This window comes from Kogia breviceps, chromosome 14, assembly GCF_026419965.1.
Source record: "Kogia breviceps isolate mKogBre1 chromosome 14, mKogBre1 haplotype 1, whole genome shotgun sequence".
In the NCBI taxonomy this organism is placed as follows: Eukaryota; Metazoa; Chordata; class Mammalia; order Artiodactyla; family Physeteridae; genus Kogia; species Kogia breviceps.
The window spans coordinates 9,891,272-9,907,390 of record NC_081323.1 but is presented as its reverse complement, the minus strand read 5'-3'; the positions used below and the strand labels follow the sequence as shown (position 1 = coordinate 9,907,390).

Here is a 16,119-nt window from a genome sequence, read left to right as displayed (position 1 = left end):
GCCACGCTTCTGCGTTACCATGTGTGTTATTGTCTCCACTGGCTAAAACTGGATTCTTTACCTGATAATTCTTCCGTTAGACCGTGAGAACAGAGAGCTTGTCTACTGAATTCTAGTACCAAGGGCAGTAGTAACTAGCAACAGATATTTGTTGAACAAATGAACAACTTAATATTCCTAAGATACTGGTGAGAAGTCCTCATTTGTCATGAACTTTTTTTCCATTTCTAAGAAGAAATAAATATCAAACTGACCAACATCAGTTCCAGATTTTAAGTCACAGCTTAGGACAAAAGACCTACACTACAATAGTCTTCCTGCCTCTACAACTGAGTCTCGGAAGCTGGAGATGTTTGTGAAGTTACTGAATGCTGTGTTCCATTAAAAACGTATTTTATCCAACAGAGCAGAAGCCATCGGATCTTTTAGAATGAATCACGTTTCATAAACATGAACACATGGTTGCCCAAAATAGAGAACAGATGGGTTATGAGAAACAAGAAAATGACTTTCATTTAATTTTTTAATACTATTTTTAGCAGTGGCATTATACTCCTCAGGTAATTAGACAATTACTAAATTATTCTGGTCATGCAGGCACACACACTGCTCTGGCTTCCTGCTCTGTTAACCTTTGGTGTCAAGAGGACACGAGTTTCACTTCCAGGCCAAAGGGCACGGCATGGTAACAATAATTAGAGTAATATATCAGAACTACAGTTTAAATGAATCATTATTTGCCAAGTGCTTTTAATCATAAAGAATTTAACTTTAAAATTATAACGAGGCCTGAAGATTTACAGAAAGGTTCCCTCTCCGGGAGAGACTAAATCAAGAACATTTTTTCTAAACTCTATAATTTATGTTCTAGCCATGGACGCATGTCTTCATTTTTTTGCCCACATTCCCCAGCACCTGGACCAAATTATTACTTAACATTAGGAGCAATAACAAGACCTTTGACAAAGTAATTGCTCTGGCTGGCAAGTTTTAGTAACAGTGGATTTGAATGAAAGGCTGAGTTCAGGGCATCTTCCACAAACCTTCAGATTTTATAAGCAATCTGATTCTGTCTACAGAAGTCGAATATTTCCACTCATATTTCAAATCTGGGACTACACAGAGCTTTGGGGTTTTGCATTCCAGGTGAAACCACACTAGGGCAAGGCAAAAAAGAGAAACACAGCCCAGATTTTTGCAAAGACCTCACTCTCAGATCAGGGAACCATTTGACAACTAGAAAATGATAGTGACTGACCTGGACCAACATCACAGGCAGGCTGGTTCACTATCTCCACGTTCACTTCTCTCTCTCTTAAACTGATACTTATCCCACCTTCCTACTAAGATGTTTCAGGGAAGAGGGGTCACAACCACCGATTCTGAAATTCTCTTTTAATTTGCAAATAAAAGGCTCATCCACACACCAAATGGCAACCCACATATACCATGACGGCACTGGTAATTACCAGGAGCTCAGCTAGTACTCGTACTGAGGCCCAGTCCTCAAACATCCTCACATTCCCCATATGGAAGAGTTTCACATTGTACAGTGTTTATCTCTAGCCTCCTCCCCATAGGCCCTTTAACCTACACACATTTCTTCTTACTTAAAAAATACCAGGGGAAAATAAAAACAGATGTGGTATCCACAGAGACAGGTTACAACTCTTTTTGCCCTGGAGGGGAAACCACTGGCCCTCTTAAGGAGGGAGGGCAAAATAGCCCCATGTGAGGTCAGAAGTTGGGTGAGGAATCAAGATCTCCGTACACAAAGGCCTCTGACTTGGGCCCTTCGGTGGATATCTCGCACCTTGTGACGTTTCAGTCATTCTGGGGCAGCCCAGCCAACAAACGATACACGGAGATTCAGTGAAAAAAACAGACCTCCGTTTCTCATTAATAATCCATGGCAGGGACATTTCCCAATGAGAACTCCAGCCTGTATTTCAGGAAACACTAATACAGAAATTAAATGCCGAGTCACCATGAATATCAATTTTCTTTCCAAATGCAATAAAAACATCACCACTGACGAACATTCATAATATTACCAGATACAATGGATGGGTTGCAACTGGTAAAAATACACTATTGAAGAGAAGGAATTCCTGTTTCAATAGGCCTCCTTCACTCCCCAAATTGAGCTCTGAGCTGGTAACGCATTAACCTCAAAGATCCACCTCCACAGAGACAGGCTGCGAGCTACCACTTGCAAGTGAATTAACTGCCTTACACGCTAAGTGACCGCATAAACACAACGTTTACTGCTTGCTCAGCTGTACACATCTTTCCGCACGACAGAGGCAACAAATTTCAATTCGCTGAAACTGAACCACACATTACACAGGGGTTCTCAACTTGGGAGACTTTGCCCCCCACTGGGCAGTGTCTGGAGATACTTGAGGGTGTGACAAAGCAGGTGCCGGGGGAGTGTGCTACAGCCATCGAGATGGTAGAGGGCAAGGATGATGCTGCTAAACACCGTACAGTGCACAGGGTGGTCCTGTGCACAGCAAGAAATCACCCAGCCCAGATGTCAATATGCCAAGGCTGAGAACCGGACATGAAGCCACGGCCACCGTAAAACCGGGGTTAGGATGGTGTGGCCAAACTGTGAGAATGCTGAATTGGATACTGTCAATTTAAGATTTGGATTTTCCGCATTAATTTTGAGTTTTTTAAGTATTGCATTACAGTATGATTTGTCTTGATGACGGTGTTTTCTTGCCATCAATAAATTTTGCTCCCTGGGTGCATGCCTCACTCTCCTTAACCCTACCTAGTCCTGGCCCTATTATAAAACCACTAAAAAGGGTCATAATCATATGACATATGTGAAAAGAAAGAAGCTGGACAGCGTTATTCCAACAGTGGTTCTTAACCAGAAATGCCTCTCTGAACAACCAGTAAAGATTTTAAGAAGTATATATATATGCTTGGGCTCCTGACACTTAAAGAATAGAGCCCAATACATATTTTTAAACTTTACAGTTTTGATGCTCAACTCTAGTTTAAAAGAATTACAAAAATATGATGCCTTCTTCTTGAAAAGAAAAAAAGGGAACAGAAGAGAGAGAAACAAAGTACACATCTCCACAGACACACAAAGGCAGAGAAATGGCTTGGCATTTTATACACCCAGGTGTTCACACTGGCTATCACTGAGTGATGTGAATACAGGTGATTTCAATGTTTTTTATTTGTACTTATCCATGTTGTTTATTTTTTCTGCAGGAAAAAAAAATGTATCCTAAGAAAGTATTAGGAATTTCTTAAATCAGTAAAAAAACAAAGTTAGCTCTGTGTCCCAGAGAAAAACACACAGATGAAAAATTCTTCCTCGAGAAAACATAACCTTCTCTGTTTCCTATGGATGCAGAAAGCAAGAGGTACACTATCTGGGACACAGCAAGCACTGACAGCCAAATGCATCCTGTGTGCACATATCCTGTGCAGGAAAGTAAACCACAAACTCACACATTCACCAACATACTCATTAAAAAGAAAAGGAAAAAAGTGGTCAGTAAATTCCAGCTCCAACAAATCCTAAAACAATATCAGAGACAAAATGTTAAGTGAAAAAATCACAGTTCACAGATCAAAATACGTGCAATAATGTGAACTATGTTTTCTTGAAAAGTAAGAATTTACATGTACAAAACAGCCTAGAAGAACACTCTTGGTCTTGGTCTTCTCTGACACAGGACACCACGAGCCTCTCACTTCCCACTGTCATCCTTTGTTTTTTCAGATACATATATTAATAAAGGTTAAAGATATTTCCACTTGCTGAGGGGAGTAAAATAAAATAGATGACTACATATTCCAGGTAATAAAGATTAGTCATCTCAAAATACTTTGAACGTGTTGAGAAAAAATTTAAGTACCTTCCACACATGTATATTTAAATTGTATAAATATTGTATTGTGCATGAAACAACAAAAAAATTCTAAAATGATATGATAGGGCTTCCCTGGGGACACGGGTTCGTGCCCCAGTCCGGGAAGATCCCACATGCCGCGGAGCGGCTGGGCCCGTGAGCCGTGGCCGCTGAGCCTGCGCGTCCGGAGCCTGTGCTCCGCAATGGGAGAGGACCACGCACCACAAAAAAATAATAAAAATAAAAATAAAATCACATGATAAAAATGAGAAGAGTGTATTTCACAGAATTAGCTAATACCTCAAAATAACATATACTCAGGATAAGGGGCACTGAGAATTACAGATTTTAAATTATAATTATGTAAATTATTTATAGATTCAAACTGTCATCTCTGTCACAAGGGGCATGAAGCGCCGACACGTGCTGCAACCTTGGGGATGCCAGGCCAAGTGAAATAAGCCAGGTGCAAAAGGTACTGACTGATTCCCTTCATCTGAAATGTCCAGCACAGGCAAACCACAGAGACAAAAAGTAGACGGGTGGTTGCCAGGGGATGGGGGAGGGGTGGGAGTCTAAGAGATCAGGGGTCCCTCTTTGGGTTGGTGAAAACATTCTGAAATGAGATAGCAGTGACGATCGCACAATGTTGAGAATATACTAAAAAACGCTGACCTGTACACTTAATGGGTAAATGTTATGGTTTGTGAATTCTCTCTCAGTTTTTTAAAGGTGCCAATAAGTAAATGAATAAGCCAGAGGAAAACTCATCACATCTCCTTAGCCTGTCATGGGTTTATCTCATGTGTTGGCCATTTCCTTGTGGTTCACCTGGGCTTGTACTGATCATCTGGAGTTTCCCTGCAGGAATCTTGTAAAGCCACCTGCCCTCTTTCCTCTTTACGAGATTACTTTAAATAACATCCCTAAAATCAGTCACCTGGACACTCATAAAACACAATCTGAATTTCAATGTTCTGAAAATAAACAATCGTAGAATTCCAACTCCTTTTGCAGGACACCTCAAGGACTGTGCCTGATAAAAGTTCATCTGATATATGGAGTGGAGGTTCCCAGGGTCAATCTTAAAGCTATTAGTAAAGTTTAAATTTTGCTTTAATTTTGAAGACAAAAATGAAACATGAATAGACATTCTAATCTTTTCCTCCTGCACCTCAATGGGTCTCCTTGCAAACTCTGTTTTGGAGTTCACAGATTTAGACACTGACATTCTGAAAAATAAGGGCGAACCTCAGATGTGCAGTACCTATTCTCAAACTCTGTTTTACTTGGGAATCACCTAGTTCACCTGTTAAAACTGTAGGTCCACGCACCACTCCTAGAGATTCTGACTGTCCCTAGCGATCTGAGCCAGGAGTTCCACACACTCTACCTTAGGAGACACTGTTATAACATCCTATTACTAAACTCTAAAAGTCAGATGAATGGCTGTAACGGGCTCAGGAGAAGCATCTGGGGTGGTGGTCTAATACTGGATTATGGGGATGGTTCCACAACTTTGTAAATTTACCGAAAAAAATCATTGACTACTACAGTTAACATGGCTGAATTTTATGGTATGTATGTTATACCTCAATAAAGCTGTTTAAAAACCACAGGAAAGCCTTCGTACTTGTCATCACAAAAGTAGTCATGTGTTTACCACAGGGCTTTTCGACGTCCCGAGAGAAGGATGCACGTGGCCTCACGGGGTGGAGTGTACACACCAGCCTCGGTCTTTCCCCATCACACTCAGCTACTTTAAACCCAAGGCCGGGACAGGCAAATCAATTTACAAGCTTCTGCTGAGGAAGGGTGATGAGTTAAGAGTCCATGGTAAGGACTTCCCTAGTGGCACAGTGGTTAAGAATCTGCCTGCCGGGCTTCCCTGGTGGTGCAGTGGTTGGGAGACCGCCTGCCGATGCAGGGGACACGGGTTCGTGCCCCGGTTGGGAAGATCCCACATGCCGCGGAGCGGCTGGGCCCGTGAGCCATGGCCACTGAGCCGGCGCGTCCGGAGCCTGTGCTCTGCAACAGGAGAGGCCACAACAGTGAGAGGCCCGCGTACCACAAAAAAAAAAAAAAAAAAGAATCTGCCTGCCAATGCAGGGGACACAGGTTCAATCCCTGGTCAGGGAAGATCTCACATGCCACGGAGTACCTAACCCCGTGCGCCACAACTACTGAGCCTGTGCTCTAGAGCCCACGAGCCACAACTAATGAAGCCTGCAAGCCTAGAGCCAGTGCTCTGCAGCAAGAGAAGGCACCGCAATGAGAAGCCCGCACACCACAACGAAGAGTAGCCCCAGCTCGCCACAACTAGAGAAAGCCTATGTGCAGCAACAAAGACCCAACACAGCCAAAAATTAAATAAATAAATAAAAATTAAAAAAAAAAAAAAAAGTTCACGGTAAGAACTTCTAAGACTTTACACAGCGTTACCTGTGCTAAACCAAAAATGGGCTACAAAAGCTGAACTACACAAATATCCTGAGAAAAGATGGCTTCTGTCAATACCACAAGCTCTTAAAACCACCACCAGCATGGGCAGGGGTGTGCCTCCCGCCAGGGTGCACCCCAAGGTCTACGAAGCTGTCTAACGTGACCGTCGGCAGCTGGCACCGCTGAGACAGAGCTGAGAGGCAGGCGGGACTCGGCCAGGTGTCGAGAAGCATGGCGATCCACACACTGACCCCTCAGGAGGGGCCCGGGAGGCACTGGGACCGATGGTTCCGAGGGAAGCATATGCCAAGACACAGACACGAGGCTGCTCACCTTGCCCTGAGTGCTGCAGGCAGTGGCGTAACCGGGGTGAGCGGGAGGAGCGAGCAAACAGCGGGAGGAGCGAGTGAGCAGCGGGAGCAACAGCGGGAGGAGCGAGTGAGCAGCGGGAGGAACAGCGGGAGGAGCGAGTGAGCAGCGGGAGGAACAGCGGGAGGAGCGAGTGGCAGCGGGAGGAGCGAACAGCGGGAGGAGCGAGTGAGCAGCGGGAGGAACAGCGGGAGGAGCGAGTGAGCAGCGGGAGGAACAGCGGGAGGAGCGAGTGAGCAGCGGGAGGAGCGAGCGAACAGCGGGAGAGGTGGCAGCAGGGGATGCAGACCTTGCTGGACCATGCGGAAGCCTCAGGCCCTGCGAGGGAGCTTCCGGTACGAGGGCGACCCTGTGCTCCCGGGAGGGAAACAGGGAAAGCCTGCGGGGGAGGGGGGGGTCACTGCAGACCACCAGGCAAGGGAGAGTGTAGCTCCTGCCTAGTGACAGAGAGGGGATGAAGACAAAAGGCCAAACAGGTGATACGGGGGGAGCAGAGCCACGACTGAAGGCAGGTGGTCACAGGGCAGGAAGCAGGGGTACTTCCCAAATCCCCGGACGGAGCTCACAGGGTAAATGGGAGTGGTGCTTAAACAAGAACAGCTTAGAGAAGTGCACGGGATGCAGGAAAAACGCCGGGATGGTGGGTGCACCGTCCTCGTGACCCACAAGCGGTGACGCCAAGTATGCAGGTGTATTCCAGGCTAACGCTCCTGGCGGGGCCGACACAGACATGGGAGCCATCAGCTTCAACAGGGTGACAGAAGCTGGCTAAGAGCGGAACCCCCTAAGAGTGACACACAGAGCCCAGCACAGACACCACGTCACCTCACAGGGAAGCGGGTCAGAGAGAGAGAAAGGAATCAGGGGCTGACTGGCTTTTCCTCTCGGTCCAGCCAAGTCTTTGTGATTTTTTAATAGTCTTAAAGTCCACCTTTGAAGAAGGACAATGGACCATTTGGGGACAAGCCACACAGGGAGCCTAGAAGAATGACAAGGGCTTCGCGGCTGGTAGTAGGTGATGACGTGACATGGATCAAACCAACTGTTCTCCACTTAAAATCCACCCCCACCTCCACACTATCCCCTGCCCTGCCATTTTCAGGAGATACCCCGGAAATCCAGGTGCGCAGGCTAGCGAACATTCTGGCAAATTAAATGTTGACTACAATTGTATCACAAAGCATTTAGAGAGTCCACCTCTAACTCTTACACAAAAATACATTTTTAATCGGCCTTCAGACTATGGAATCATTATCTATTTGGACAAATTTAAGCAAAACATGGCCTTTTTATTCTATTGCCCCCAAACAAGTGTCATGACACGTAGCTGGTCTAATGCAGTCCATCTTAGCCCTGGGTGTGTCTCAGAATTACCAAGGGATTTGTTTGTTTTGTCATCTTCCTTTCTTTTAAAACACAGAAGCCCAGACTCTCCTGTCATCTTAATCATTCAGAATCTCTAGGGTACCAGACCCAGGTTAATGTCTTTTGTTTTGTTTTTACTCTGTATTTAAAACATCACCAGTAATTCTGATGAGCAGCCAAGGTGCGGAACCCGCCGGTTTAACTTTTTAGGGCTCTTAGGACACTTACAAGTAATACCTTTCTCTAAAAAAAAAAAAAAAATGACCAGTTTTGAAAAACCTTGTGAGGGGCGGGGGAATCAGGAGCAGATAAGTTGACCATCATCTCTGAAAATTTCTTCCATGAGATTGCTGAGTTGAAAAGAGATGAGGAACTAAAGCTGATCGGTTATACCGTGATTATGTCACAAGCAGCCCATTAATTATGCTGCTTTGGCTCATAACGGGGGAAAAGGAAAAAGTAAGCATGTTTGTAAACTTGAAGGAAAACCAACGATTAGGTTCTCAAAGTTCTTTCTGGCACCAGTTACTAGCAAATAATTTTTTCTTCTGTTTTCCCCAGTATCCATTAGTATTTCGGTAGATTACCCCTGGGGATGAGGACGACGGGGAAAAAAACCTCAAATGCAGGTCTATTCAAAATGCGAAGGATTAGTGGTTGCCAGGGGTTTGGAAGGAAAGGTGGGGTGGGGGGAAGTGAGGAGTTACTGACTGTCCCTGGGCACAGGGCCTCCTTCTGGGGTGATGAAGATGAAATTGATTGTGGTGATGGTTATACAACTCTGAGTATACAAAAAAACACTGAAGTGTACACCTTTAATGAGTGAATCATATGGTATTATGAATTCTTCTCAATATAGGTGTTAATAAATGTAAAACAATTGTTTGGGTATCAAAACAGAAGGCTTTACCTGGGTATAAATACTAAAAATGTGGCTTTGTACTTCATCCATTGAGTCGAGGCCATAGGCCACGGTGCCTAGATGGAGCCGTTTGAAAACCATCTCATTCTGGGTAAGAGTTCCTGAAACACAAGACAAATCAGTAACTGCCTACATCCCGGAACTCTTATTATTATTAACAGTAATGATAGCTTGGCTTTTTTTTTTTTTTTTTTTGAGAGTTTACTATATGTCACGGATTGGTTTCAGCACTGCTCCTGCTGGATGAGACACCTGTGATATTTTGTCAGCCCGGAATCCCAGAATTTCTTCTGAAAATAGAAGCCCAGGTTTCCAGGGGGAATTATCACCCTCGTTCCCTGGGATGGCCCAGAGGGAGCGTCAATCAGGGTGCCTGACTCATTCCACTGGCCAAGAGGGCAGCACGTGACATACATGAGGCCAATCAGATTCTATCCTGAAGGAATCTAAACCTTGAGCAGACAGGCATATAGACAGAGGATAAGTAGAGTCAAGTCAGGAGACCATCCCAGGGGTCCTGATGTTGACACAGCCAGAACTTTCCTGGTTCTTCTCCTTCCTGAAACCAAGTTTTGCTCTGATTTCCCGAATCTTTGCAATAGATTTCCTTTTATCCCATGCTCACTGAATGGTAGAGAGGAAGCTAAAACCCAGGTCTCCCCACTCCGCAATTGCTCTCAGCCACTACGACAACCTTGTAACTTGACAGATGTTAAACTGTGGAGCAGTATTTTGAGGTGTGGTTTCAAGGTCAGGACTTGAAGCCAGACTGTCTGAGTTCAAAGCCTGCTTCTGCCACTATGTGCTCCTGACAAGTCACTTAATACCCCCGAACTCACAACACCGGGGGAGGATTAAGTAAGTGACTATAAATACCCAGAATGGTGCTTTTGTACATAATCAGCATGAAGTAAGGCTTTGCTGCTATCATCATCATCATCATCATCATCACCCAATAGTCTGTCATCGTCAAAAGATGGAGAAAATAAAAGAGCTGCAGCATGAATCTCTAACACCTCCAGAAAGAGACTCCAAGCACCTTCTTCGACCTTGAATCCTGTGAGGGCCCCAGGAAACTCACCAGTCTTATCCGTGAGTAGGTAGGAAATCCTCCCCAGCTGCTCGGGAATCGTGCTGGAGCGAACCACCGTCCCGGGGATTTTTGAATCCCTGCGAATCACCCAGCTGTACACGATCTTGCCCATGTCCAGGTTCACACGCAGACTGTCAGAAAACCAGAGCACACAGGTTAACGGGATAACCATAAGACTGCTTGTATCTCAACAAGGACTCTAAATGCACATCATTTGTGCCACAACATCTGGAATCACCACCCCCTGTAGAAGCACACTGCTGGGGCTGAATCCACAGATTCAACACCACTATCAAATTTCCATGAAGTGATTCTGTTATGGACCAAAATAAAATATAAAAATTTAAGATAGTTTTAAAATATTGAAAAGGTAGTTGTTTTAGCCTTACTTAAAAAAAAATAGTAGTCCTCTGAGCTAATGTACTTTTGATACCTTATTCATTTTTTACATTGTGGTAAAATATACATAATATTTACCGTTTAAAGCATCTTAAGTGTACAGTTCAACGATATCAAGTACATTCACATTGTTATGGGACCATAATCACCATCCATCTCCAGGACTTTTTCCTCTTCCTACACTGAAATTTTATACCCATTAAACAGTAGTTCCCCATTTCCCCTTCTCCAGCCCCCAGCAAGCACCATTCTACTCTCTGTCTCTATGAATTTGACTGCTCCAGGGGTCTCGTACTGTGGAATCACATATGATCTGTTCTTTTGTCTCTGGCTTATTTCACTTAGCATAATGTTTTCAGGGTTCATCCGTGTTGCAGCATGTGTCAGAATTCCCTTTTTTTTCCCCCTTCCTTTTTAAGGCTGAATAATATTCCTTTTTATGTCTTATACTCATTTTAAAATTTTTATTTATTTATTTTTGACTGTGTTGGGTCTTCGTTGCTGCGCACGGGCTTTCTCCAGTGGTGGTGAGCAGGGGCCATTCTTAGTTGTGGCGCGCTCGCTTCTCATCGCGGTGGCTTCTCTTGTTGCAGAGCACAGGCTCTAGGCACGCAGGCTTCAGCAGCTGTGGCACGCGGGCTCTAGAGCGCAGGCTCAGTAGTTACGGCGCACAGGCTTAGTTGCTCCGCAGCACGTGGAATCTTCCCGGACCAGGGCTCCAACCTGTGTCCCCTGTACTGGCAGGCGGATTCTTAACCACTGCGCCACCAGGGAAGTCCCTGTGTTATACTCATTTTTAAATATTTCATTGCAAACAATAAAAAGAAATCTTCAAGTTCATTCATAATCCTATAAACTGATTAAACTGCTAACTATTTCACGGGCTAGTTCTGGCCTATATGCAGATTCAATGCACCGATTTTCAGTCATGTGGTAGACAGAACTTTAAAGACTACAATTATACACAACATGACAGCACAAACACTCTTTTGTTAGCAGTAAATTAGACTTATTTATTCTTCGAAACCATCATCCAGAGCACACTAGCTTGGGGTTCAATCCCCTTCTTCTACTCATGCTGTTGTACTAAAACCACAATCTCTGTCTTCGGAAAAAGACAAAGCCTAGCTGTGATGATGTAAATACACAAAAGAGCAAGACAAAATACAGGGCAACAGATCAAGTGTAAGAGAGAGATTATAAGCACTAGAAGTCTGAGGGAAAAAGATATGGCTTATTTTATAATTATTTACTGATCATTTATTATGGAGAAAAAGTAGAAACAAGCATCCAACAATATGGGTCTAAATAAATTATCAGGCATAGAATACATACTACAGCAGTTCTAATAAATGACGGTGTGCAAGTATATTTGATGTGAAAAGTTATTTGCAACACATCCTTTGTTAGAAAAAAAAAAAAAAAGCAGAGGGTGGGAGTGGATTTTTATGTAGAGCAAATTCTCCTTTCTCTAAAGTAGAAATCTGTCTAGAAAACATATATCCCAAAATATTAACAGCAATTATCACTTAGTTGTGAGATTAGAGATGATTTTTATTTTATTCTCTGGCTACTGTGAATTGTTTTTCCTACTATGACTATCTATTAGATATATATATTTTTTTGTTGTTTGTTTGTTTTTTTTAAAAAACATTTATTCAGCCTTCAAATGAGGTAAGCGAACAATTGTCTGGCATGTGCCACCAAGCTTCCACTGCTAATCAAGCACCATAAGTCCAGACTCAGGCTCAGAATCCTTCTCAACACAGCACTCCCACTGGTCACCACCAACCTCTTGGGGCTGGTAAATAAGATGAAATCTAAATGGCATGTCCTGTGTACACTGAGACTGGGCAAGGCCAGACCCTTTGAGCAGAGAGTAATTCCAGAAAGGACGGTTCAGGGAGGAATGTGCCCGTCCAGTGCTCCAGCCAGAGCGCCGCCTACACTCCTGACCCTGCCTGTCCTTGGTCATCACTCTACAAAGGGCCCAGCTCCTTCTCAAAACCGCAAAACCATGACCTTTGAATGAAGAGAGAGAAGCAAATGTTGCAGCACTTAAACACAAGCTTGTTCTCCACTCACCTGATGGGAATGATGTTGGAAAACAAAAGGAGGAAGCGGATGATCTGTAGGTACCAACGTCCGGCGAAGTGCTGGAGGGCGACCATGACCAGAGACACCACCACCAAAGCTCCAAAGAGGATCTTTGTTAGGCAGTTCACTTCCAGGTCAAACAGGCCAATCTGTGGGACAACGCACAGAGCGAAGCTTGTGGTTAGCTGGTGCAACCCACAGCCCGCCCGGAGGACTGGTCCCTCCCCCATGACACCTCTACCTCGGGCAAGACAGTGGGCTCCACGGATCCCCACATCTTTGGGTGAGAACGCTGGGCTCCAAAGGCTAACCGACATCCAAGGGACTTCAATGAATCAGATTTCGATTTTCTCTTAATGAATTTAGATTTAGCCTTGGAATCACATAAGTGGGTTACTGCTGCCTTCAGCGATGCCGTGCACTGCGTGGCCTCTACCATCCCACACAGCGGCCTGTAAGATGACTCAGTCCTACAACTCCGCGCAGCACGCCACACACTAATTCCCTATTGCCTGGAAATTCAGGGCACACACCACTGGTGGCCCCTGATTTTTAGGTGCTGCATTCACGAACGTTAGTATTTTAATGACTACATATTTATCTTAACGTATGTTCTTTAAAAATGGAACCAGCACATGAAACCCATCACTTCGCAGGAACATGGCCCCGGATACAGCTAAAACATCAAATAGGTGACATGTATAGTTGTGATGACGACGGTCGTCGTGGGGGTTGTAACAGCAGGGTGAAATGACTGGCATCTGTTCAGAGTATTGACAAAGGAAACCACTCTGCAATATTCTGACTCCAAGAAACTGGGGGAGGGGCGGAGCTGGGAGGGGGGGTGCTGGTGGGAAGGAAGCAGTAACAGGGCCACCAGGCAGACGGCAGAGCCGACTCCGCTCGCCCTGCCATGGCAGCTCAGCGTGCGTTTGAAGCCAGGTCTACACGGCTTGGCCAGAGCGTGGTCCTCCAGGCCACTCCTCCTCTATAAGACAAGGCTGCAGAAGCACCTGTGCGCACAGGCTGGCGTAAGGATTAAATGAGGTGCACGTGAAGGATGCCGCACAAGACGTGGCAAACGGTAAGGACGCATCAGTTCATCTTAAAAGCTTTTAAAACGTTATGTATTCATTTACAAGCTGTCCTGGTTTAACTGCCGTGAGCTTCGCAGATCCTGAGGATTTTTACAAACTGAAGGTGTGTGGCAACCCTGTGTTGCCAGAAGATAAGTTAGTATTTTGGGGCAATAAAGTATTTTTAAATTAAGGTATGTACACTGGGTTTTATTTTATTTATTTATTTATTTATTTAGCGGTACGCGGGCCTCTCACTGTTGTGGCCTCTCCCGTTGCGGAGCACAGGCTCCGGACGCGCAGGCTCAGCGGCCATGGCTCACGGGCCCAGCCGCTCCGCGGCATGTGGGATCTTCCCGGACCGGGACACGAACCCACGTCCCCTGCATCAGCAGGTGGACTCTCAACCACTGCGCCATCAGGGAAGCCCTGTACATTGTGTTTTTTTTGACGTAATGCTTTTACTACACACTTAACAGACTACAGGATAGTGTAAACATAACTTTTAAACGCACTGGGAAACCGAAAAATTCGTGTAACTTGCTTTGCTGTGATACACATTTTACGTGGTGGTCTGGAATAGAACCATCACCTCTCCAAAGGCTGCCTGTACATGCGAATACATATTTATGTACTGTGCGTGTGTATCTATATATACACACATACCTATGCACATACACGTAAGTGAAAAGATAGTTTGTATAAATGAAGTCACACTGTCAGGGGTTCCTGTTTTTAAATCTAGCTTCTCACCCCACCAACACCAATCATCAAACTACATCAGGTCAGAAAGTTCTGGCAAAGGCAACACATCCTGTGACTCTGTACACACCTTACTTCGAGGATTTGAGGTATTCATGACACTCCGGAGTTCTCTCCCCGTGTAAAGAACAACACCCACAATAGTACCTAAGGTGAGAAAAACAACCCAAAGAAATGTGAGTACAGACAGGCAGGCTTACAGACAGAAGAGTCCGACCCGCTTGAGGAGGATATTTTCTCAAATCAGTATCCACACTGTGAGATGCTGCAAAGTTTACGTCGGGGCCAACCAAGAACTATGTCCGCACTGAGGGTAGGAAAGCCCCTAGCCACATGTGGCCATTCACATTTAAATACAATTAAAATTAAATAAAATACAGTCCCCCATTTTCACTAGCCACATTTCAGGTTCAACAGCCATAGAAGGCCAGTGGCGGCCATACAGAGCAGTGAAGATACAGGACATTCCCATGACTGCTAAAAGTTCCACTGGTGAGCGCTGGCTCGTTGGGTCCGGCAGCCTCCGATAGCAGGAAAGATGGTAGAGACTTCCAGAGATGCCTAGAACTTCATAAACAATTATGGAAACTTACCAACACACCCCTCTTATTAGAGCACGTTCTTCTCAGGGAGTTTGATTCCTCTCAGATTCGGTGTGTAACTAGAACATTTGGGGGATGTCTGTCCAGATGACAGTTCTTTCCTGACAACTTCCCCACCCCCTCTTTTCCATCCCCCCAGCATAATTAAAAATAAAAGATATCAATTCTTGTAAACAATTTACAGAAGAAACACAAATGACCAATTAACATTAGAAAAGACGCTTCATCTAGTGAAAAACCAAAGAAATGCCAAATAAATCATTTTCACTCCCATCCTATTAATAAAAATTCAAAAGACTGAGAACATTCAGTGTTAGCCAAGAGGTGGGGGAATGGACGCTGCCATGTACGCTGTTGGCTGAGGTATCAACTGGAACAGCCTATTTTGGAAGGAAAATTGGCAATATCTATCAAAAATTGACGTTTGTCTCCCCTTTCCAGCATGTGCCAGGAAACACTCCACACAGTGGGGAAGACGGACAGTGAAGAAGGACAGCAGGACACCAGTAACCACGGAGAGGGGTGGGTACCATGATGAAATGAACAGAGGAACACACAGGGGTGGACCGGGGAGGCTGCCGGCGTGTGCTGGGCAGCCAGGGATGCTGTCTCTGAGTTGAGGACATCTGAGCTGAGACCTGAAACATGAGAAGGGGCAGCCCAGCCAAGCGCTCAGCAAAGACCCCAGGAGTACAAACAATCTGGTCTCCGCTGGATAAAGAAAAGCCCTAACCTTCTCTCTGCTGGCCCCTCACTCTTGGAACACCAAGAGGTGTTTAAACCTCTGTTTAAAGAGGTTTAAACAGAGCTGGTAAAAGAGCCCAGCCCCAGACGAAGCGCTAGGGCTGTGTCTCCTGGGGGGAAACACTGAGGTGTCCCCCCCGGCCCGACTTGACGCACACAGTGTTCTGCACGGCGCAACTCCCTTCCGGAGAGGCACTCAGCAGATGGCGGGCTGGGGAGGGCGCCTGCCCGCTCCTGGGCAGCTGGCAGCTCCCGCGAGCGCAGGCCCGTCCCCCCCAGCAGATGGTCGGACGGTGGGAGCCGAGCCTGGGCCGAGTAGGGGCAGCCGCACGGCCGTGGCACTCATCCCGGGGCAGACGTGGGT

General features: G+C 45.3%; 1 protein-coding gene across 2 annotated transcripts in view; it reads right to left on the bottom strand.

Moving 5' to 3' along the window:
- The window catches only part of ATP9A (ATPase phospholipid transporting 9A (putative)), a 132,110-nt gene that overhangs the window by 54,084 nt on the left and 61,907 nt on the right, over positions 1–16,119 (bottom strand). For both annotated transcript variants that reach the window (XM_059038930.2, XM_067013810.1), the window contains exons 10-13: positions 14,480–14,556; positions 12,560–12,720; positions 10,064–10,206; positions 8,971–9,083 (exon numbers count right to left, since the gene is read on the bottom strand). In XM_059038930.2, coding sequence (XP_058894913.2) covers positions 8,971–9,083; positions 10,064–10,206; positions 12,560–12,720; positions 14,480–14,556 — 494 coding nt within the window. The remainder of the gene's footprint in view (positions 1–8,970; positions 9,084–10,063; positions 10,207–12,559; positions 12,721–14,479; positions 14,557–16,119) is intronic.